Genomic DNA, 25284 nt, shown 5'->3' on the forward strand with positions numbered 1-25284 from the left:
CCACGACTTGGTGGGCCACAGGGGTTTTTCCTGGAGTGTAATACGCATTTAAAGCTTCTTATGGATGGCTACGTCTGCAAATAAGCTCAGAAAGGAGAAGAGGGGATGCATTGTGTTATCTGGGGCTGAGCAGGGAGAGATTAGCACAGGAGAGAGCTGAACAAGAGGTGTGACAGCTGGGCAGGCAGGGATGCTGCCTCAGGTCCCACAGACACAGGCAGTTTCTGCAGGATCACCGAGGCAGGGGCCAGCCTTCACTCATCACTAGGAGTGAGGAAACTTCTGCCTCCCTGCCTGGCTTTTATGAATTGTAAAGAAGGAAACTACCAAGTAGTAAAAACTATGTGTATTTAATTCCTAAGTAACATTGGGGTTTATTTTGTTTGCCCTTTCATTTCTCCTCTGAATGCTTTTAGGAAATAAATGCAGTGCATTAGGCTGGATTCAGCTAGGCAATGAATGTCTCAGTGTGTGTAATGTACAGCTCTGAGACAGAGATGTTGTTTTACACACCCAGGATCCAAGTTCGTCGGAAAAGCTCTTAGGCAATGCAATAATATAAAAAAACAACTCTGGAATTTCTCAATTATACATTTTTAAGGAAACTTACAGACTTCCAGTTTATGTGCAAGACTGGCACGAGGGGAGTTTGGGTTTCCACCTCCTTTCCAAGCTCATATGCCACTTAGCTTTCCTGAGCTCACCTGATTTCCACATTTGGTCTAAAATTAAGGAAATCAAAACCTGTCATAACATGATTTGAGTTCCCTTATTAGTCACTAAGACAAGCTGGTGGGTGACAAGTCTCCAGCAGTGGCAGCAGGGTCACATCATGGCCATGCACAGCCCCGTGTGCTGGAGTGCCTGGGAGTGCTGCTGTAGTTCATGTGGACAATATTTATCCTGTATTTTAAACTCGGGCAGTAGAAATGATTTAGTGAAATCCACTGCTTTTGGAAGCTGCTGCCATGCTGGAGTACGTGCTTGAGACTTTCTAAAAATATTTGCACATGCATATATTTAAATAAGGATGGATTTGTGAGCTAGTAGGGCTGAAGTGGTGTGTGCCATTGCCAGGCAGGGCTTCCGTGGCTTCTCCAGCCTTTCCAGGGCTCTTCCAGCCCCCCTGGACCACAGTGAAGGGAAGGGAACACCTCAAAGGTGTGATAGGATGTGGGACAGCAGCCAGCTGGTCCAGGAGTCCTGGACCTCCCCTGGCACTTTGTGAAGCCAAATTCCCAACACTTCCATGATGTTGGGGCCACGGCTGAGCAGCGTGCAGGGGTGGATGTGTGTGTGACAGGAGCTGATGTGGCATGGGGAAGCTCTTGGACAAGAGCAGCTGTGCTGTCCAGTGTTTAAAATCTGTCTCTAGACCAAGTCACCCTCATCACTGCAAAACATGGCCAGTTAAACAGTAGGCATTGTGGCAAAAATGCTTTATATTTCATATTAAGTCTTTTAAATTCACACCTATTTTTAAATTCTTTTCTCTTAAAGGGTGACCATTGTCTAGTGTGCTGTAGGGATGAATGACAGGAACAGTTAACTCAATAGACTTGGATATTTAAGGCACTTGGGAGGTGGGTGTGAGCCAAGGCAATGTGACACTGATGTATTCCCTGAAATCTGGCTTAGGGAGAGGAACCTGTTTTCATGGACAAATCCCACACTTGGAATATTCCTTTCCACTCTGTAGCTGACTCTGGTGAGCTGCAAGGCCTCATCAGCACTGCCAACAAGCCCAGGAACAGAGGCATTGGGCTGCTGCAGCTGTGGTGGACACAGGGCTGCCCTCAGGATGCCCTGGACATGGGGGATGGGGATCCTGGCACTACCAAGGCATTTGTAATTATCTGACACCAGCAGTGTAGAAGAAATTGGGTGAATGATGACTAACGAGAGAGATTTAATTTCACCTGGGCTTCAGAAGAACACGAGGAGTTGGGCCCTTGTCCTTAGTGGCACATTTGAAGAGGCTGGTTGTGCCTGGTCTGTCCAAAACCTGACTTACTGTTCTTGGAGTGACTCTGGCCTGATCTCGCCAGATCCTTGGACGTGCTGAGCTTTCTTCATTTCCATGACTCCAAGAGCACAGTGTGGGACTTGGATACTCTCCAGGGAGGTCTAACCAGCAATTTAGGGCTGCTGTATCTGTAGCTTGGTCAAAAGCAAGATGTGTTCAAAAGCCCAGGAGTAAAGCCAGTATTGTGTTGCCTTTACCCTAGGCAGGTGCACAAAGAATGAGAAGTTTCTTGCTCAGTGTTTATTCCCCCAAGCAGGATTTTGCAGATGTGGGTAAATTGAATCCCTTCTTTCATCTGCTTAAAAGACCTATAAAAGAGCTGTCTGGTGTTTTACAGAATTGCAGTGTAATTCCAAAACTGCTGCAGACATGCTGCATCCTCTCAGAAGAGTTTTATCTGGTGGTTTAATGTTGGTTTTCACCCAAGTGTGATTTATTTATAGAATCAGAGTTACAGGATGGTTTGGGTTGGAAGGATCTGTAAAGCTCATCTCCTTCCACCCCATCCATGGGCAGGGACACCTCCCACTGTCCCAGGCTGCTCCCAGCCCTGTCCAGCCTGGCCTTGGGCACTGCCAGGGATCCAGGGGCAGCCACAGCTGCTCTGGGCACCTGTGCCAGGGCCTGCCCACCCTCACAGGAACAATTCCTAATTCCCAATCTCCCATCCATCCCTGCCCTCTGTCCATTTGAAGCCATTCCCTGTGTCCTGTCCCTCCATCCCTTGTCCCCAGTCCCTCTCCAGCTCTCCTGGAGCCCCTTTAGGCTCTGGCAGGAGCTCTGAGCTCTCCCTGGAGCCTTCTCCTCTCCAGGTGAGCACCCCCAGCTCTCCCAGCCTGGGTCCTGAGCTGAGGGGCTCCAGCCCTCAGAGCATCTCCCTGACCTCCTCTGACATCTATTTGACACATATCCAAGTTTATAATGACATGCACATACACACACAGATGAACATCACCAAGACCTAAAGGCACAGAGCAAATTCAACCCCAGCTCAGCTGTAGCCTGCTGGAAATTGTTGAACTTTTATAGAAAATCAGTCACAGCTCCGCAATTTCACGCTTTATCATTTTTGTTACATGTATGAGGGAATTATAAACCTTGTAATTTCTCTCTCACTATATAAAAAGCTTTAGATAACATCAAGATATGGAAGTAATACAAAGTAAGATGCCTCGATACATTAATGAACAAGATCTAAAATAGACACTCTTCACCTCGATGGCATGGAAAAGAAAAAAGAAAAATTCAGCTCTGAATGTGAAGATTAAAAAACCTGTGTGAGGGGAGAAAAAATAGTATAAGAAAGAAGCTTGGAAAAGAGGCTTGGAAATGTAAGGCAAATCAAAATATGCTTCAAATACAAAAGACTTTGTTCCTGTCTTATTTTAAAAAGCATAACAGTTGGTCAGTGGTTTGTGGCAGTGGGGTTCCTACCTTCATTCACCTGCAGAACTGTGTACCAGGACATCTGTGTGTCCCTGTCCCCACTGCCACCACCACCAGCTCCAGAGTGTCCCACCAGCCAAACCCCAGCCCTCTTCTTAGATCCATCTCATGCAAAAAGATGGGTTTATTTTTCCAACTCTCCTATTGAAGATCCAAGCCTCGTACAGGAGTATTTACATGTGTGGAATATTTGCCTGGAGCAGTTCTGTGCTGCCGTGTCCTTGTGGAGCCATGCACGTGGTGATGCTCCAGAGGCTTTGTGCTGCTGCAGGGTGGGATGTGCCTTCCCTGGCTGTGTGTTCTGATCTGTCCCTCGCTTCCCAAAATGTGAGTCCAGCATTTGAAGACCAGGCTTTTAAAACTGGCATCTAATTCAGTTTTATCTGCCTAAATTAAATCACCAGATCAAAGCCATTGAGCAAATAAGGACATATATTTGATTCTTTAAAGTATGGATTTTCCTTTATCAGTCTATAAAGTATGGTGGTGTTTTGGTCTTTTCTAATGTTAATGATCCTGTGATTCTATGTTTATGTGCAAGACTTTCTGTGCTTAAATCAGTGTGTGAGTTTCTAGCACAAGGCCTGTAGATAAATTTCAACTGCAATTTTTTCAAAAGTAATGTCTAAACATTACCTGTCTACCTGTGGTAATTCATTAGCTTAAACTCTGCCTTTCATTGGCTAAGTTTCCCTTTTCAGTCATGTTTTAAAACTGTATTATTTAATCATGAACAATGGACCCTGTTTGTATTTCTGGTTCTTTCTGACTGCTCTTCCCTCTGATGGGTTAAGCAAAGAGATGCTTCTTCCCAGAACACCAAATTATTGAAGTGGGCAGCATAAACTTTGTGTTAGAACACATGGGAAGCAAGGATGAGGGAGAAGGAAAAATATTTTCAAATAGCTGTAGCCTACAGGAAAGTTGGAGAGGGACTTCTTGCAGTGATAGCACAAAGTGGAATGGCTTTAAAATGAAGAAGGAGAGGTTTGAATTGGATATTAGGAAGAAATTGTCCCATGTGTGGGTGGGGAGATCATGGCAGAGGGTGCCCAGAGCAGCTGTGGCTGCCCCTGGATCCCTGGCAGTGCCCAAGGCCAGGCTGGACAGGGCTGGGAGCAGCCTGGGACAGTGGAAGGTGCTCTGCCCATGGTAGGGTCTGGAACAGGATGGGTTTTAAGGTGCCTTCCAACCTTCCAATATCTTAGGGATGGTGGAAGTACAGGGGAAGAGAAAAAGCAAAGAGAGTTTTCAGTTAATTAGCTTTAGCCCTGTGGGTCTAAGCTGGTAGCAAAGCTGAGGGTACATCCCTGGGATGTACCAAATCCTCAGGTGCCCAGTTCTCCTCCTCTGCAGAGCTGCACTGGTGCTCTGGGAGCTGCACATGCAGCAAAGCCTATTCTGTGAAGGCTCCACTGCCAAAAATAAACCTCATTGGGATTCCTGAGATGGCTGCTGTCAAGGAAAGTCAAATTTGGAGCTTTAAGCATGTGAACAGTGTCATTTTAAAAAGTCTGTTCAGCAAGGAGATAAACAGGGATTAGCCTCACAAGCTGCTCTAATTCTCCCACTGCAGGGAGGGGCAGTGCTGGGGCAGGTGGGGCTGGGCTGTGTCCAGTTGGCCAAATCCCAGTGGTGCTGCTGTGGGAGCAGGCCAGGCCACCCTGGGAGTGTGCAGGGCTGTAGCTGTCCTGCTGGCTGGGAGGATGGACCCTCCCCAGAGTGGCTCCTGAGCCATCTCTGCCTGTGCTGAGGTTTCTGGGGGCACCGTGGGAAGGGGAAGCTGTGTTGGGCTGGGATGAGCATCTTCAGCCCAGGGGTTGTGCCACAGCCATGGTACTGACAGGAGCACCCTGAGAGCCAGGAACTACCTGGGGCTGTTACCTCCCACCAGCTGAAAAGACAAAACCAAACCAAGCCAGAAAACTACCTTATAATTGATCTTTTCCAGAACAACCTTAGTCTTTGCAATTCTGTCACCTGAAAAACTCCCTCTCTTCATAGGTACTTTGTCTTACTGACTATGCAGGTTCCTCTCTATGGTAATTCCTTCCATCATGGTTTCCTCCAAGTTTGCTTTATGGGTGCAAACCATAAGTTTTTGGTGTAGTTGTTGGATAAATTGTTTGAACCTGAAAGAGCTCTCTGAAAATGCTTCAACAGAGATACTAAATCAGCAGCAGCCTCTTACCACTGCAAAGAATTGTCAGGTACATCCTGAAAGCAGTTCCTTCCTCTTGTACAGTTCCAACAACATCATTAAGAAAAAAATCTTGTCCTTTGTACTTCCACCCCCCTTCATACATGCACATATCTTGTAGTAAATTCATTTTTCAGTCTTGACTTTGTGCAAACACAATGTTGTGCTGCAAGCATTAAAAGGCAATTTAGTACTCAAAGGATTAAAAGCTCATGTTAAATTGAAGACTACACTTGGCATAAACATTAAAAATTGACAGAACACCCTACACATTAACTGCACCAGGGCTCCATAATTAGCATTTAAAAGTAAAACATCATTTCCTTTCTGTTTCCTACTTACTCATTTATAATGCATTTATTATAATTCGGACGTGAATATGAGGCTTTCCACTATTGTCAGTTAGTAAATAAATAAAAAAACCCTACTCCGGGTGGAAACAGGGGCCTGCACACAAGGACTGTGGGATGAATGGTTTGTTAATGCAAATCTCAAATGCATGATGAATCAGCAGTGACTAACTAACCTCATTCCAGGTCTAATTCTCTTCCTGAGCATCCATGGAGAAAGCTCAGGCTCAGCAGCACCAGCTTCCACTGGCATGAGCACAGGGAACGTGGAATAAACTCTACTTCTTGGGATTTGGATGTATTGTGTTGGATCTAGTGCTGTGCAATGTGGGAAAACAGATATATGGTTCATCCTGTAATGTGGAAAATTCACTGCAGATTGAAATTTGAATGCAAAAAGGAAAAGAATAAGGAAGCCAATCTCATTAGGGAAGCGGAAAAGAGGGACTATCAGACATTAAAGGGATAGCACTTTGTTGACTTTTGTTATTTTGGGATGAGATGGTGTTTTGTTCATCCATACTAGTACAGACCTTGTTTGGTCTTTTGGGTTTTTCAGAAGATAAGGTGGTCAAGTGCTGGGTTCCAGTGTAATTGTGTGCTTGATTTGAATCCTGCCCCATCTCTGGCTGTGGAACACCTGGCCTGAGGCTTTCTTCTCATCCCACATCCCCGAGCAACTCCACTTTTCTATACTTCCAACTAATCTATCTGGCTTCAGCCAATCCTTGTCTTCTATAGCTCTGGACTCACTGAAAGCATTTTAATTAGGCTGTTTAAATCAGCCTGGGTACCATTTGGTCAAGATCCCAATTTGCCAAAGAACGTCTCCAGCTGCAGACCTGGATCAATGGGCAGAGGTTCTTCCTCTGCAGCCCAAAGGAGATCTCTGCTGTTCACAGCAGCCACCTTCAGCTGTTTCTGGCTTTCCACTGGTGCTGCAGATCAGTCAAACCCTGGGCCAAGGCTTGGGTTTGCAGATGCCCCACATTGAAAGCTGTCAGGAGGAGGCTGGCCGCACCACTTCTGAGAAAAGCCACTGCTGCCAGCTCGCCTCTAGAAACAAGGCAGCATGCAAATGATCTTGCAGAAGCCTCAGCATCGCCTCTGCAGGGCCTGCTGACATGATGAATCTCTTTTTGTTCCTGCTCTGAAGCCTCACATCATCTCCACGTCCTCCGGGGTCGCTGCTGTGTGGAAGACAAGACCACGTTTTGTTCGGGCCCTGTGAAATGCAATTAGAAGCCCCTCCACAGCCAGCAGGAGCTGGAGTTAAAAGGAGAGAGAGGGGAAGAAAGGGACCTCCCCGCTGGCCAGCAGTGTGCTGGCTTTGAAGTCCTGGGCCATCTTTTGTGTCCCTTTAATCAGGACCTTTGCCTTGTCACTCGGGGGGGGACAAACCCCACACAGTTGGTGGGGTTGTCCCTGTGTGTGCCAGGAAGAAAAGTCTTTGTCAGAAATTTCCACTGACCCAAGCACTTTGTTTCTTTGTCTCTCCCAGACGACGTTTGAACTAAAAAGAAGACCAAAACTCTTGTCTGTGCTAACAGTATTTTAATAGGGAGCCCCGGTGACTTCTCGGAGCCTCCCTGCCAGGCCCAAGGCAGAGACCAGGCCTTTGGTCTGAAGGCCTCTGAAAATAAAACCAGCTCAGGCAGCTTTTTATAACCTTCTTCTCTGTCTATGTCCTGGCTGATACAAAGAGGCTCACACCATAATATTGCAATGTGCTGCTAAGGAAAAATACTTCATTCTCATATTATGTAATGTTGTATAGACAGCACCTGGAATGGTGAACATCTTATTTTTTGTTGTTCGCACAGAAGGGAGTTACAGATCAGCTAAAAGTCCCCAAATAAATGGCCATAACCCCAAGCATGAGGCACATTCTATAAATTTGACAGAGCTGGAGGCACTAAGCTGGCCAGCTCCGTGTGCCAGCCCCAGTGATGGACGGCACAGCCCCGGGGCAGCTGCTGCAGCGGAGATGACACAGGGCTGAGTAGGAATGATCTGTACTCTGTTTTCTGTAGCACTTTACAGATGAACAAAATGCTCCACTGAAATGCTGAGAATGATACTAAAATTCAGGTTGCCAGTGTTTTACTCATGAAGAATCTATTTGAGCTACTTTTAAAAGAGGTTTTTATGTATCTGTTGCAGTCTCACTTTTCTATTGAAATATGTACACCTAAACTCATAACTATGACGTTTATTCCTCAGAAAGAGGCATAAAATAGTACTCAGTGCTTTTTAAATGATATAAAATATTTCTAAAATAACTCTTCCTTCCCAGTTAAACATTATCTCCTTATCTATTTTCCCATTCACGTTTTGATATGTTGCAGCTTTTTTCCTACCTTAAATCAGTTCCACTTTAGAAAAAGTAAACTCCTGAAAAAGGAGGGGGAAATGGGAAAATTTTATAGGAACAAATAGATTAATAACTAATGGTGATGAGATCTGGCAGCCTTTCTTAGAGGTGTGTGTGGAGTAGAACATCCCTGTATTATCAAAGCAGGTTAAAGTTGTATCACAGCTCACATATATTTTATTAGATTCTCAGGGCACACCTCCTCCAGTAATGCCTGGAATAATCCAGGCTGGATATAGATCAGTTGATTAACTGCACCTCAGCAACAATAGCTCAGCTTTGTATAATTTTTAGTCTTTCAGCTTCCTCTTCATGACCTCCCCATCATTCATTAGGATTTGTTTATTTTGCATTTGTCCCTTCCTTCTTGTAGGGTGGAACAGTGATTTTGAAGCAAAGGCCAAGCCTCCAGCCCTGTGGATCCTGCAGGTGCTCCATCCCATTGATGGAATGTTACCTGAGAACAGGAACAACCCTGCCTGCTCCAACAACACAGGGTTCTGTGCAACTGTAATTACACAGCAGAGACATTAATTACTGATAGACAGACTCCCCAGTTTGCCTGTGACTCAGCTGTACTGGCTCTCACCAGGTTACCTGTGTGCTTCTGGCTGGTTTTGCTCTCTCAGTAACTGAGCCTTGCAAAGGCTCTGTCCCTTATCCAGCCAAATTTATACAATGGTGCTGAAGTCTGAATGCCAGAGCAGCCCCATTAGCTTCAAAAGGACTTATTTTTGTTAAAAGTTAAGCAGATATTTAAGTGCTTTGCTAGCTTAGGGTCAAAGTGTTCAGCACCTTGTTGGACTGTGTCTTACCTACCTCCTCATTAAAGATACATCAGACCAGCTGGCTTGTCTTTATCAAGCAGAGAGGTGCAGCCAATTGACTTTATGTGACAGCTAAAAGTGAAGGAGATCAAGGAAGATTGAGAGACAAAGAAGTTAGGTTTTGTTAGAATCTTAAATGAAAGAAAAATAGCGTTTGGCGAGCTACTGAAAATTGTTTCTTACTGAAAATTGTGTCAGAAGGATTTTATTTTCCAAGGCCTTTTGACTAGGACTTTTGGAGAGATTTTGATTTGTGGAGGTTGGACTAGGGCAGAATTGATCTGCTTATTTTGTTGTTGCCTTTTTTGTTGTGTGTGTGCTGGCCTTGCACAGAGCTTTGAGTGCAGATTCCTGCAATCCAAGGTGAGGATGCACAGAAGAATTGGGAAGCCTCGGTGTAAGCGTTAGTGAAGCTGTTGCATCATTCTTACAAGGGGATTAGAAACAGCAAAAGTGCCTGGTGGGCTTAATACTGAGTGCAGCTAGGCAGGCAATTTACAGGAGATCAGCTCTATGGCCTGAGTCATCTCCAGCGATAGCCAGGGAGGAATCTTCTTCTTTAGCTGCAGCATTAGCTTGATAGCTCTCACGATACAAATTATAGGGTCATTTGCATTTATATTCCTGCTAATGATTATATGAAGAAATTGTTTTCAACACAACACTGTGCCTGTGCTTTCCCTCCTGCTGTAAGGTCAGCACCTGTGTGTGATGGACCCCTGGGTTCCACAGGAGGAAGCTGTGAGTTCCTGGGTGGTGTTCTGCTCTCACCAGAGGGTCAAACAGTGGAGGAAACTGGGCAGCCATCAGTTTTTGGCAATACCTGCACTGGTCTTGATTGATGTTTCTCCTCTGGGGAGTGGGAAGCAACCATATCCTCTGTCTCCTGTTGATTGTCCTGCCCCTTGGGCTGCAGGGACCCTCTTCTCCCCTCTGCCTGCTGTTCCTCGTGCCATGAGACCCCTATGAAAAGCTTTTTCAAGCAGTGGAGCGAGTTGGTGCAGGGGAGATGTGCCAACACCAGGAGACTGTGGACCCCCAGGATGATGGCCAAGGTGTGTTTCCTGAGAAGTGGAATAGAGATATCCCTCAGGTGATAATGGCCCCTGCTGCAGGGGCAGAGATGGAGTCCCCTGATGACAGCTGCATTTTGGGCTGATTTTAGGCAATTTTTCTCTTACGTGATGCCCATATCAGCAACCCTTGTTGTGAAATGAGACATCTCTCCTTCCCTGAACCAGAGGTTTGCACAGGGAACTTCCCAGGTTCCTCCCATCACTTTTCCCCAGAGGAGGTGACTTTTCCCCAGAGGAGGTGACTTTTTCTTCCTACACCTTCCTTTCTACATCCCAAAGCTGAGATGCAGCCAAAAAATTCATTTTTTAATGAAAACCCAGCAGAAATCTAAACTGTGCAGGGTCAGGTTTACATTTTCCCTTCCAAGGCCCATCAGCAGTAGATGGGTGTTTTTAGCAGACCCAGCTATCAAAGTGTTCTGCAAGGAGATATCCCTGGTGATAATTTCAGGCTCAATGAACTCCAGCATATATTTGTGATTTCCCCATGATGATGACATCAGGGTGGAAACACGAGGCTGGGGACTCGGTGACAGCAGGCAGCTTTCCTGCCACTGTTCATTTACTGCCTTTTTGAGAGCCAGATCCTAAACACTCGAGTATTAACATGATTTCAGCTCTTAAGTAAAACTAAAGAAGTCTTTTCATCTTCCCATTGAGTGACGAGCTCCTTAAGTAGATCACAAGCTTTCTGCTGCTTTGTCTGAGTGAGGAGAAAAACTTTAATTGTTCCCATCTTCTAGTGCAGGTATTGATTAATTAAATGTATTAGCAAAGATCTTGGCCTACTTTCTTGCACCATCAAACAAGTACTTAATGACTATATTACTATGAAAATGGCATTGCTTTAAAGCATTGCATTGGAACCCCTTTGTACTTTGCTTTCATTTCTTTTTTCTTTTTTTTTTTTTTCCCTTATCCCATTATGAACAATAAAGTTTCTCCTGTTAATATAACACAGAGGAAGGGAAGGGATCCCATCTGGACCAGGCTGGAGCTGTGGCACTGGGATGTCCCCAGGCAGGAGGATATGCTGCCAGCTGGGGAGGCTCTCTGCAAGTGCAGGCAGGTCAGGGAGCAAATATTAGAAGGTAAATCTGTATAATTTACTCTAATTTAGCATTTGGTGGGTAGAAATATGAATATGACTCACATGCTAAGAGGGAGAAGGCAGGTTTATGAGGAGCAGAACTAATAGGTCTGTGTGAGATAAAGAACACTGCTTCCCACCTCACTTAATCACTTTCTTCCTTTGGGTCCCATTTGTAGAATCTCATTTATTTGCACTTTTATACCTACCTGTAGGTCTGCCTTCTTCCATCTCACAGCCCTGTGCTCACCAGTGTGTACCAGAGAATCCCAGAATGGGTTGGGTTGGGTTGGAAGGGAGCTTAAAGCCCATCCAGTGCCACCCCTGCCATGGGATGGGAACACCTTCCACTGTGCCAAGCCCCTCCAGCCTGGCCTTGGGCACTGCCAGGGGTCAGCCACAGCTGCTCTGGGCCATCCATTCAGCCCTCACCCCCTTCACAGGGAAGAATTTCTTCCTGGTTTCCTGTCTAAATCTACCCTCCTCCAGTAAAGCCATCCCCCTCAGCACATGCTACATCCTGCACAAAGGCTCTGTATTTTGCACGCTTGCTGAATGGCAAATCCACATAAATCTGCCCCAATTCACACTCACTGTCAGGGCCTCATAATGCCCTTAGGTATTAAATGCATCTTCTTCTATCTATCTAGGATTTCTTGGAAATCCTACCTTTTCCTGGCTTCCAAGTGCACCTGGAGTTGGTGTTGCTCAGCCTCTCCAGTTTGCACCTTGCCAGGCTGTGAGATTGTATGAAATGCTTTCATTTTACAACACTTTGAGAATTTGTACAAGGTTGTTAAGATCTGACACCAATTTGGTGCTTTCAATCTTGATGCTTTTATCCCACCTGTCTTTGCCTGTACCTGCCAACATGTGCCAGCCAGGCCAGCGACCAAAGCCAGGCAGGCTTCACTGCCTGCAATGACAAAGCATTTCTTGCTCCAAAAACAAAAAAGTGTTATTGCAGAACACTTTATAAACTGTAAATTTGGAATTAAGGCTTTACATTTTATAGTACCAGCATCGGGAAGTCCCATGTCTATAACTAAAATATGTGCCATGGTGACAATAACACTTGGGTTTTATGCAATGCTGAAAGTTGAGGCACAGGGAAATGAAATGAGAGCCCAACTGCATTCAGCACCAGGGGAAACCTGAAAATACACCCACAGCTGGCTGCTAGTCCACAGCTGCTGGGCCACACTCACACCTGGAATAAAATGCATATTAGCATTTTGCAAACAGGTAGGTTGAGGGCTGTGCTGCACAGGAGTGACTCAGGTCCCATGTTTGGGTGGGAGGAGTGGAGAAACACAGCTGAGTTGCTTAAAATAGCCAGAAAAGGACCCTTAGTCCTTTCTTGCCTTGTTCCCTTCACATTCACAAATGTTCATCTCTGTCTCTCCTTTTTTCCATCCTTCCTAGGGGCGATGACTGACAGATTAATATATGTCTAGCTACGTGTCTTAGAAATCAAAAGGAAGGTGCTGTCAGAATCGCTTGTCAGAAAATGAGATTAGGCACACTTGTCATTTGCTGAGGATTGCAGTCTTTCAGAGATAAGGTTGCATTTAATGAGTGTAAAAAGCCTCCTTGTGAAAAAGGGGGTGGTGCAGGAGAGAGAGAATGATTATTTTTCTGGTGTCAGCTGAGTGCTTTATCATATAACTTGATAGCGTGGCACCCTGGCAGGCACTGATAATGGCTGCTGGGGCTATTGCACCTCTTCAGCTGCTCTGCAGCTTCAAAAGTGATGACTTGTTACCTGCTTTTAAACTCCTCTTGGATGTCGAAACCCACTATCCTGGGGGAAAGAAGCAAAAGCGTGTACAGTGTGTTTTAAAGAAAAGACCTGTGAAAACACACAGCATAAAGGGAACGTGCTAAATGTATAGCCACTTTCCCCAGCAAACTAGAAAGAATACTCAGCGGGTTTCGGTGAAATATGGAACTTGTCTGACAAGTGAAGGATAACTAATGAGAAACAGAGCTGTATCCCACTGAAACCAATTGCGTTTTGTTATGGAAAATATTTATCAAGCCTTTTTTTTTCCATTTGTTGGTTCTCCTAACAGCACCATAATAACTCCTCTTATGTATGTGATTTGGTTTCTCTCATATGCATCTCAGTTATTTAAATCTGCACTGGGGTGGGTGTTTTTTGGTTATCAATTGGATGCTATAATCTCATACATTAATATTTTAGGTGAATGTTTCATTCATCAAAGTAATGGTCATTCTTTTGCCAAGTTAATGTCTTTGCATGGTTTAGAAGCTGGTTAAAGGTACAAATTTATTGTTCATAGTCTACTTTCTAAATACGAGCTGACAGTCAAGAATGGAATTTATCTGTTCAGCAGAAGAGCCCCTACATTAGCTATGTTTTTGCAACAGTATTTCTTGCCTTGGCATACCTCTTTGAAAATTATCCTTGGAAGAGGAGATTTCTGTCATATATTCTTCTCATCAAATGAGATGTGATTTTCATTATTTTGCTTGAATGTTATAAAATGAAAGAAATTACTTGATCGGTTTATGGTGCTGATTCAGCATTTTCTGGACTAAAAATGACCTGGACGACAGAATGGGATTACAGCACACAATAATGGATGCTTTATTTGGTGATAAGAAAGTCTTTTCTTCTGACTGAGAAGAAAAGAATGAAAAATATTTCTCTTATTAGGTGATTCAGTACCAGATATTGACAGACAAATTAATTTTAAATACTTCTTCAGTTGCAGAACGTGCTAGCAGGCAGAAATTAGGGGAGGATAATGGCCACAGCTTGAAAGTGGTACATTTATGAAGTGCACAGCAGAAGTGCTGGTGGACAGGGAAGAATTTATATTTTATTCTCTTACCCAGTGATAGGATCTTATGTTCCTGGTTACACTGCAGGGTGGGTAGCAGCTCAGAGCCCAGAGAGGTCTCCAGGAGCTACATCCAGCCAACCAATGCTCCACGGTCTCTTTAGTAACTTGGAATTCAAACCCCAGGAAGGGTTTTAGAGGAAGAGATAAAATGCAGGCATTTTCTGATGGACAAGTTACAGCCAGGATTCTGACTCTTCGTGGTGGTTGAAGGGAAGGAAAGATGGCTGTGGTGTTCGTCTGAAGGATTTCACATTGTTTAGAGAAACCTGGGGGAGAAATGGCTTCACACACGTAGGGCAGTTAGGATTTGTCTTTGGTACAGTGCCTGGCTTCAGAAAATTATCCACCCTCCCCAGGTGTGCAAACCTGGGCTAAATTCTGTCCTCGGAAGCAGTGGAGACCACTTAGTATTTTATAGGGCCAAGCTGTAAGGATAGGGAAGAGAGAGCAGCCCTATTGTTCCCTGAGCCCCAGTTTTTATCTTTGTTTCCATTTGAAACCCTAATCATAAAACTGCCTGCAGAGCGGTTGCCTTGCTGTTCCTCTAAATGAGAATTCCAGCTTTTATGCTAATTCAGTTTCAGGTTTCTTTGAACCTGCAGTTTATGGGCCTCTGCTCAAAACTGCAATCTGTTCTGCATAAAAGAAGGGATTACAAAGGGGTTTAGTTTTGCAAATGCTGCAGAAAAATAAAAATAATAAAAAAGTTGCACTGTCATTAATATGTTCCTGCAGAAGTTTTCTGCTTTGTCAAATGAAGAGCATTACTTACATGGGGATTTACCCAGGGATGTTCTACATGCAGAGCTCTGTTCCCTCAGAAAGGGACATTGCTGATTGTGTCCCCCTCTCCCAGTGCCCCGTCCCTGCTGGAGCAATGCTGAGGGAGCATTGCTGTCATGGGATGTGTTGGTGCTTTCCCGGGGCCAGGCTGCTCCCAGACATCCCCCCAACTCCAGCAGAACCCCTTCTCACCACCAGTTCCTTTTCCTGGCATCTCTCATGACCTTTTTATGGCCACAGCAGTGGTGATTTTGCCACTGTTGAGGAGAACAGGTCCTTCTCCTGCGCCTCTCCCAGTGCCGAGTTTAAGCACCTTCTGCGTGGGACATTGTCCTTGCTGTTCACAGCTCCATAAATTCTTTTCTTGGGGAAAGGATCCTGCATCTCTTATCCAGCAATAGGCAAAATCTCGTGTGTTTTCAAAGCATTATGGAGGGCTTTATAAGGCACTGTAATCATGCTCCAAAGTCAGATACCATGGTGTCTTCTGGGAAGGGTAGCAACTTAATGGAAACATAAATGTTTCCAGGCTTTGACAGAATACCAAAGAATTGGAATATCCACTTTTCATGTTGCCAGGAAAAAAGATGCAGAACCTTCCAGGTGAGGTGAGTTTTGCCATAAATAATTTAATCCAATCTAATCTGCTGTAATTTCAATATTCGTTTGCTTCTTGTGCCAGAGATGGATAATTCTTTGGAATTACTCTATGACTTGGAAACGAATGTCTGCTTCCCTGCCTGCTGTCTGGGCAGCTTTAGGTCATTTTAATAAAATACTTGGATCTGAAAACCTCTTCCAGAGAGTGAAAGATCTTGAAATTACTTTTGATCCAAGTTCAATGCACTTCATTTGGCTGTTGTTGTGGCAGAAACAAATGTCAACACTGACAGAGACCACAGACAGATGAAAAAATTTCTGGCAAGGTCCCACATAGATAAGAGACAGAAGGTTTCAAAAATCTATCCAGGCATAACCTAAAGCACAGAAAAGTATTGTCAGGATGGGGGAAGCTTGATCCAAAGGCATTCAAATCACTGTGGGAAGGAGGGGTCCCTTTGATTTAATTTGGCTTTGAGTGAATTTCTGAACTCCAAATTTCTCATTCAGAATTGAGGAGGGGTTTCTTTGATTTAATTTGGCTTTGAGTGAATTTCTAAAATCCAAATTTCTCATTCAGAATTGAGGAGGGGTCCCTTTGATTTAATTTGGCTTTGAGTGAATTTCTGAACTCCAAATTTCTCATTCAGAATTTCTCAACGCATTTTGTCCATGTGTAATTTTGTAGCAGGAAAACAGAGGTCCTCAATTTATCTCTAAGGCATGAATAATGAACATAATGAGGCCCAGAGCCCTGCCAATAAACCCTCACAGCCCCAGGGAGATGGGCAGGTAAATGCATTTCTGATTCTGTGTGTGCTGTGATTTCAGGTGTGGCATGTGGTTAACATTGGAAAAATCCAGTACAGACAAGCCTGTTGTTTAATCCAGACTAAATGTATCAAATTAAAGTCTTGTGAGGACCCTGGGCTTTAATTAGATCTGTTCTTACCATGTCAGGTTGTGGAAAGTCTTGACCAAGGTGCTCAAAGAATGCATGAGCTGCCACACCTTGGTACTGTGCATTTATTTCCTCGTTCAGGTACAGCCTCACCTCGGTCCACGGAGTCCCCAAGTGCTGATTGTACAGAGAACACTCTGCCAGTTTAATTCCTTTATCAATTCATTTTTGGTGGGGACTGGAATCTGCACTCAAGCAACATCCATGTCCAATGGGCTGCAATGGCTTTTGGCCACTGCCCTCTGTTGATTCCAGAGACCAGACCAGAAGCCATTTCTGTTCGGTTTCTAAGAGAAGATGAAAACCACCTCTCTGATAGCACAGGATTATCTTTGCAGTTTGTATTTATTAGCTGCAAATACATATTTATTAGATGTAAAAACCTGTTCAACAGCCAAAATCCATGGTGTTACAGTGTGGAAATGTGGGAATGACCTACTCAGCTGGACAGTCCTGGAGAACTCATTTCCATTGCCATACCAGGATCTGAGGTTGGCCACAATTTTTTAATTTTCCAGTGGAGACCACTTGTCCCAGTTTCACCAAAGTGTTTCCACCCTGGATCAGCCATGGCACAAAAGTGCTGCGGTGTCTGTTGCCATGGTCTGACTCCGGAGCTGTGCTGGGTGTGTTCATCTCCTGTGTAGCATTATTGGTCTTTGTACACCTTCCCACCCCACTGTCCCAGCAGAAACCACCACAGTCAGTGGGACTGCACCTCAGATAAGAATCTTGGAGAAGCCACTGAAGGAGAGAACTTAAATGGATTCTTAAATGGATCATATGGTGGTGGAATGAGGAACGAAGGGGAAATATTTGCATAAAATTGTGTAGTTCTACAGGGTAACTGGTAGGTGTTCTTTCTTAATTATGGCAGTTGAGCTTGTGTGGACAGTCAGATCATAATTCTCCCTTCCCCTCACTTGTACTTGTGTGGACAGTCAGATCCTGATTCCCCCTTCCCCTCACATGCAATGGGATTTGCTCAGGGCCACCAGAGCCACTGCAGCCCCCTGCACCCTGTCACTGCTGGGGGAGAGCTCAGAGCCACCTCGGTGCCCCGGGGCCAGGAGAAGGGCAGTCACCCCATGTCCCGAGGTGAGCCTGGAGCTGAGCCATGACATCCATGAATCTTTCCAAGCTGCCGTTGGATTTTGGGCAAACAACTATAATCCTGGCTCAGGTAAGGCCGAGTGGGCACGCACAGCTCTTGCTCTGCACTTGTTTTCTGGCTGGTATAGGTAGTTCCCACCTTCTCCTTAGGAGAATCACCTCCTCCAGGCTGAGCTCTGCCACAGGAGTTGGAGTGAATAGGACTTGTCAACCTTGTTTCTGAGGATTTAGCTCAAATTCAAGTGGAACCCACGGGAGTTTAATTCCATTAGCACTCCTAGCCCGGTATGGGATTGAAACCCATTTCCAGGTTTGAAATCTTGAAAACACTCCCTGGGCATGGTCTTGCAAGCCCGTAAATCCCCTCTTAGCACCTATCCCTTTCCCAGGAAACATCTCACCGTATGCAGCTACTGTGCCAATGTGCATAACTGCCTCTCATCTTCCCAGGAAACATCATTTGGCTCCAAGTGCTGTGCTTCAGTGAATAATCATTTATATCATCACGTAGCTGTGCGTTTATTTATCGTGGTGGCCATTACTAATGGTGTGCTGCACTTAAGGAAAACCTGCAGCGAGTGGGAAATCCACTGCCCCTTGACAATAATGTTCAGTGCTGGAAGTAGTCAGGAGAGTCTCTGACTCAGAGAGAAACCACAGCTCAGCGAACAGCCGGGATCCCCGGCAGGCCACCCTGCCTGCAGCTGGGGACACTGGTTTTTCCTGCTTTAAAAAAAAAGAAAGAAAAAGAAAATTAAATTTCCGTTAAAACAAAAAAATTGCTAAATGCAATGCGATGTTTTCGAGCGCGTTTTCGTCCCGCGGAGCTCTAGGGAGTGATGTTCGTGGCGCTATCGCGACCGATGCTCGTGAGCGTGTGCCGCCATCCCGGGGCAGGGGGGTCTGTCCTCGCACCGCGCCGGGGAGCGGCTGCCGGAGGCTCCGCGGAGCTCGGGGCCGCCTGTGCGGGGCCGGCTGCTCGGGGCCGTCTGCTCCGGGCCGGCTGCTCGGGGCCGGCTGCTCGGGGCCGGCTGCTCCGGGCCGTCTGCGCGGGGCCGGCTGCGCGGGGCCGGCTGCTCGGGGCCGGCTGCTCCGGGCCGGCTGCTCGGGGCCGGCTTCTCGGGGCCGGCTGCTCGGGGCCGGCTGCTCCGGGCCGGCTGCACGGGGCCGGCTGCTCGGGGCCGGCTGCTCGGGGCCGGCTGCTCCGGGCCGCCTGCTCGGGGCCGCCGCCGCGGAGGGAGCGCGGCTCCCGCGGAGCCTCCCCCGCCCGGCCGGGCCGCCCCCGCCGCGGGACCCCGGCGGAGCGCGGGGCGGGGCCGGCGGAGGGCGGAGCCGGCGGGCGGCGGCGGCGGCTCCGGGAGCGCCGCGCAGTGCGGAGCGGAGCCGGGCGGCGAGAGGGGTCCGGCCGGCGCCTGCAGCCGGGCCGGGCGGAGCGGAGCAGAGCAGAGCGGCCGCCCCGCGGGGATTACAGGCTTGCGAGGCTGTTTCGGCGGGGCCGGAGGAGCCGAGGCCGGACCGCTGCCGCTCCCCCATGGAATTCACCTGAGCGGGGCCGCGACGGGAGGGACGGCGCCCGGCGGGAGCCCGCTTTGGCTCGGGAGAGGACGGGCATGACTTTTTAACCAAAACAAAAACAATCAGCCCCCCCCAAACGCCCCGGCAAACAGCGGAAGAGAACCCAAAAAGCCGGCCGAAGGAAGGGACGCGCAGCCGCCGGCGCTGGAGCCGCGGAGGGAGGGAGGAGGCGCCGCGGCCGCACCGCCCCGCACCCGGAGGTGCCGCCGCTGTCCCCGGCCGCCGCCGCCGCACATGGTTTTCTTTGTCCTGCTACCGCTTCTGTAGCGCCCGCTCCGCGCCCTCCGCGCTCCCCGCACGCCGCGCTCCGCTCGCTCCTCCCGGGAACCATCTTGCGGGAGCGGGGAAGGGGTCGGCGGCCCGGGAAGGATGCCCGCCCGGCGGCCCGCGCGGCCGGCCCGCCGAGTCGGTTCCCCGCGGAGGATTAGTTGGGGTTTGGCCGCGGGACGCTGAGAGCCGCGCCGGATCGGAGTTGCCGCACACGCCCGTCGCTGCCGCACGGCCATGAGCCGCGGGCCCGCCGCCCCGCGGAGCCCCCGGACTGCAGGTAACCCCGGCGGGAGGGAGCGGGGGCGAGCCGGCTCCGCGGGCAGGTGCGGGGCCCGGCCGTGCCAGCACTGAGTCAGGCTGCGCTGTCTGGACAGGAAATATTTTAGTCATACATCCCCTCGAACGGCAGCACATCCCTTGGTGAGGGAAGAATACTCTTTGGGTCATTTTTTTTTTTTTTCTGTGTGGTTTGTTGTTTTTTTTTTTTTTTCCTTTAAGCCCAGGGATTGCTGACTTGTTTCATTTCGCGGTGAAAAGGATTAAGCTGTGCTTGGTAACAAGGGGATTTGTAAGGGAAAACGGCCGAAGTGCGAGGAAGGGAACTGTGTCACCAGCTCCGGCTGTGTGATGGGGAAGCCGAGGCGGCTCCTCGGGCAGAGCACCTCGGATAACCCGGTGCTGTCCCCAAATGTCACGGTGCCAGCAGACAGTGCTCATCAGCTGCTCAAGTGAGAGCTGGGCAGATCGGGATAAAGAGGGGCGAAGAAAGAGTTGCTGGTGGAAGAAGGGAAGGGAGAGCCGAGCTCCTCTCCGCCGCTGGAGCATCCAGGTTCGCCCGCATCGCACCCACCGTGCACATAAAGGCACTTTGTTGTCTGCGCCGATCCCTGGCAGTGCGGAGCAGGGTTTAGTCGGCACCGCACAGGCACCGAATTTCAGCCTTCTGGGGTAGTGCTGAGTTGTTTCGGGTTTTTTAATCAGTTGGGTTTTTTGTTCCTGGAGTGTTGTTGCGTGATGTGACTGCCTAGCTGTGGAAAAATAATAGTTGTATGGAAATTGATAAGCTGCATGTCTGCTGGCAGAGATTGTCTTTGCCTCTGTATCGCCGGTACATCACCCTAATTGCTATTTTGTATTTAAAACCCAATTTTTAAGTAAGGAAACAGGCAGGCCAAATTCATCTCGCTGCTCCAGCTGGCGTTTGGGTTATTTCCGCGGTAACACAGGCAGTGTGGTTAGTTCAAGTTGCTCTTCCATTCGGTTGTGTGTGGTCAGTAATGCAAAATGAGCTTCACTCTTGGACGAGCTTTGTCTTTGTAAAATAATTCCTTTTTGTGATGTATGTTACATGGATATTCATCTGCCAGGCTGCGTTTTGTTCGAGGTGTGCCCCTTCAGGTGTCACTGCACTGTTTGTGACGGGGCTGTGCGATAGCACGGGAAGAGATTGCACCTGAAAAACCATGGCTTCAAAAACAGTCTCTTGGTTTGCTCTTGGCATTAAAGCAAACGTCTTAAAATGGTGTTTTCCTCTTTGTACTGCTTGGGAAAATCAAGCAAATAGGAAACATGGAACTTCCCTGTGCTGTTTTGTTTTGAAACAGTAAAATAAAGTAATAGCTGAAACTGTAAGAAGTTTGTTCGCTTTTTAATAATGGATTTTCTTTTTACAAAGAAGGACTGGTTCAGAGAGTTTTGACTTCAGAGAAAAGCTGCATTTGAGAACACAACAGCTGAAATTCACTGGGAAAGATTATTTTTAAGTGGCTGACTGGCAAGGGTAGGAAAGCATTGAGCCTCTTGTTGGACTAACACTGGGCTGCTCTTTAAAGCACATGGCCTTCTTGATCTCTTCAATTTGTGCATTATTCACATATTTTCATTAATTTAGAGAAAGTCGTCACTGCGTAATAAATCAATCATTAGGTAATAAATCCAGTGTTTACAAGGTATTTAGTTGAGGCGAAATTGCACCAGCTCGGCTTTCAAATAAGCCAGCAGTAATCTCATAAAAATTTGTCTAGAAGTCTGAAAAAGAATAAAGCTATTTTTAATAATTCATCATAGAAATCTTGTCTGTCACTAACTTGAGGGCAAACAAATTTTTTCAGTGTATTCCTACACTGTGGTGCACAGTCTGAGCCATGTCTACTCATTTATCGAGAGTTTCACATCCAAGTTTTTAGTGCAGTCAAGATAGCAAACATATGTGTTGATTGTCTGGTGATTTTTATCTAGTTCTGAATTGAGAAATTCCTCCCCTTTAACAAAAAACCTCCACAGCCCACTTTCCAGTGTTTTCAGTTATTTTTCCTGAATTCAGCAAGATAACAGTTTCTAGGGAAAAATCAAAATCTTTCTCAAGTGTTACATTTTAACCCTGTTAAAACCCAGTTTTCTGCTCCTGAGCACATTTTCCCTGTATTTTCCAGGAGTAGCCTGTTTCTCAGTGGGGCTGGGTTTGAAATTGAATATTTTGGTGCTTTTTGTGGGTGCTTTTTCGGGGAGAAGTTTGAGCTGTAGGTGCCTGTGTGCGTTTTGTGTGTGTGTGCCCAAACACAGCAGCACACAGCTGGCAGAAACCAAGTGTTTGGTGCTTTTGGGCTCGGGGTGTTTGCAAAATGAACATTTTCAGCGTTCCTTCCCTGCCTGGTTTTCTGCCGTTGGAATTTCTGAAAGGGGGAGATCAATGGTTTTGTGTGAAACTGAAATAAAGCTTTTTATACGGGTGGAGAGCTGAGCTGGCACCCTGGCAGAGAAACAGCAGGAATAGACAAGTTGCTAACACAATATTAAGGGGGAAAACCTCCTTGGATGAAGGTGGCTTGATGACAAATAAAAGGTTTATTAGTTTACTCAGTGAGGTGTCAAGAATCAGTTATTCTGAGGAAGGCAAAGCTGACGTGGAAAAACGCACTGATACTAAATACTGACAAGCTCTTTATTTTTCAAAGAGTTTGCAAGAGCAATTTATGAAATTACTAACCTAAGTTATCAACGCTGCTTTGAAGGTGGTAAAAATCGAATGTTCACACAGCAGGGATCCCAAAAATACTTTAAAAATTAATTAAGAAATCTGCAGTTCTGGAAATTCCCGAGACCGGGCCGAATGGTTCGAAATCGTGACTCTTCTGCATCGCAGAATCAATGTCGGAATGTATTGGATAATGGCAGTACAAAGATACACTGTCTGTGCAGCTAATGTTGAAGAAAAAGCCCATTTCTGTATGAAATAGAATCTTTCCAAAGAAATATCTGCACTGCAGGGCGGCGAAGCACAGCCAAACAGCACCACCTCATGGACACGGCCTCGGAGCCGCCGCTTCCAGCGCCCCTGGTTTTGTCTCCTGATTTGTTTCCCTAAAATATACACACCTCTGCCTGTGCATAAATACACCGTGCCTTCGGAAATCTATCACTGCTAGAAAATGTAACTTCTTTTTTTTTCTTCTTTTTTATTGGTCTTTCAGGCATCTGATGCCAGCTCTGAGAAACTGTTCAACGCTGTCACAAATAAAGGTAAGGCTGCAATTCACATCCCAAACAGATTTATTTTCCTTTTTCCCCCACACGTTTCTTTTCATGGAAATTTCAATGGGAGATGAAATGTAACTTGTCTTGCAGAAATGTCGCAATCAGCTTGTTAGTGCTTTTTATGTTTCTCTGGGTTTCAGACGTGTTCTGTATGCTTGGTAATTGCTTTGCTTAATATAAAATATAGGCTTTAAATAATGCATTGCCTGCCAGGTCAGAATTAATTTAAATAACAATATTAGGGAATAGTTTATTTTACAAATGGCTTTAATTTAAGCTCATTTAAATAACTGTAAGAGTTTTCAAAATGTTTTAACTTGATTGTTACTCATCAGCTCCATGATAGACGTGGAATTATGAATAGCCAATTTGCACTGCTGACAGTAATAACCAGCCAACGTTTAGTATTCACAGGATAATAGTCATAAACCATGGCTTACTGTGCTGTGTGCTTTCTGTAGAGTTAATAAATGATAGAGAGGGCCACATTTAAATATTCAGTATCCCATTAATTTCTTCCAAACAGCAATCCAAAGACAGAGCTGCTAATGATATAACAGCACATTAAGGGAAAGCTTGCCCTAAATCAGCGCCCGAGAGCTGCCGTGTGGAGCTGGGCCTGGAGCGCCCTTGTTAGAAAGGCTTTGGGGATCCTTTTGGTGTAATTCCCCTTTTTGGTCTGGTTGGTGTTTTTGCAAGGAGGGTGGAGGGAGCAGCTCCAGGCACGAGTTGCACAGACAAGTATAATTCAAAGCCTTGAAAACGCATCTGGTTTTTACCCCAGTGTCCTGCTTTCCTCTGGCAGCACATGGGAAGTGCCTGGAAAAGGGTGAACTTCCAGCTGTAAACCAGGGTTTTATCTGATGGGGTTATGAGCACCCTTGGTGTTCCAAGAGGCAGATTTGACTGGTTTGAAATTCAGGTGTGTTCTGTTGGCCGGGTGTGGGTTTGCTCAGTGGCGTTTGGTTTGTTACTCCAGTGAGTCATTCCAGTGTTTCTCTGTGCTTTTTAATTCCACAAAGCTGTGATGGTTTAACTGGGGACAGAATGTGACCCCGTTACCTTTGGGATTCCCATGCTGATCCGCTGCTGCTTCTGAAGGCTTCTGCTGCATATTGAATTATACCTGGATTTAATTGCATTACAGATCCATAGCCCTGTTTTTCATGTATTAGCATCCTCTGGAAGTACAGTCTGGATTATTTCTGTGGTCTAACCAGGTTATCTCACTTGGCAAGCTGATTTATCCTTTGTGATTAATGGCATTTACAGGTTCCCCAGGCCCCTCCGGAGGCTGAGAATAGGTGGCACAGCCATTAGAAGGGAAGAGCTGCGTGTCTGGAGTGACCCCAGGCCCCCAAACTACATGTGACTGCATCTTTATTTTGCTAATTTGCTGTAAAAAGCTTTGGCATTTGAGCAGCCCTTTCTTGGGGCTGGGCCAGGGCAGGAGAAGCCGGGTGAATCCACATTCCTGGCACAGGCCTGTAACCAGGGTGAGGGGCTCCTCTCCTCCCCAGGAGGTGACTGATGAAGAGTAGGCCCCTCTTCCTCTTCCTTTGGTTTTCTTTTTTGACTCAAACACATTTCCCACATTCTTATTGCTGTTTACTTATGGAGCTTGATTCGTGGCATCCCTTTGGATGTGAATACCCATGCTTGACAGGGAGCCTTTTCTTCTGAGGTACTTTTCTTTGGTGATTTAGTTCCCTTGAAAGGATTAGGGTTTCTTTGTGTAGCCTAAAATCAACATGGGCTTTTCGAAGCTTTGCTTGGGAAACCGTACACAAATAAGCTTTTTAGTTGATGGTAGATTATTCCTTTGCCCCTTATTTCCATCAAAATGGCATCTTTCTTTTCTCCTCCTGAGTTTCCCCTTAAAGCCATATGCTAATTCCTGTTGGTAACATGAATGACAAGGGAGGAATCAATGCAAATCCAGGTGCGGCCAAACTAGGCTGGCTGGTATTTTTCTTTTTTTTTTTCCCTTACCCTCTTTTTTTTCTTTTTTCCACTGGGAGAAAGAGATTAAGGGGAAAGAGAACAGAAAAAGCATAGGGGACAGTTTTGTCAAAGGGATTAGCATTCAGACTACAAAATATCAGGAAAAGAAGCTCAGAAAAGCTCCCCTGTTTGGAGATAATGTCAGTAATTGCTGGCAGGCAGGTGCTGGGCTCTCTGCCGGG

The 25284-nt window shown here is 46.4% G+C and overlaps 1 protein-coding gene across 8 annotated transcripts in view; it reads left to right on the forward strand.

Moving 5' to 3' along the window:
* AUTS2 (activator of transcription and developmental regulator AUTS2) overlaps positions 1 to 25284 on the forward strand; it is a 772098-nt gene that overhangs the window by 679901 nt on the left and 66913 nt on the right. For all 8 annotated transcript variants that reach the window (XM_072937285.1, XM_072937288.1, XM_072937287.1 and 5 more), the window contains one exon: positions 23035 to 23083. In XM_072937285.1, coding sequence (XP_072793386.1) covers positions 23035 to 23083 — 49 coding nt within the window. The remainder of the gene's footprint in view (positions 1 to 23034; positions 23084 to 25284) is intronic.

This window comes from Taeniopygia guttata, chromosome 19 (assembly GCF_048771995.1).
Source record: "Taeniopygia guttata chromosome 19, bTaeGut7.mat, whole genome shotgun sequence".
In the NCBI taxonomy this organism is placed as follows: domain Eukaryota; kingdom Metazoa; phylum Chordata; class Aves; order Passeriformes; family Estrildidae; genus Taeniopygia; species Taeniopygia guttata.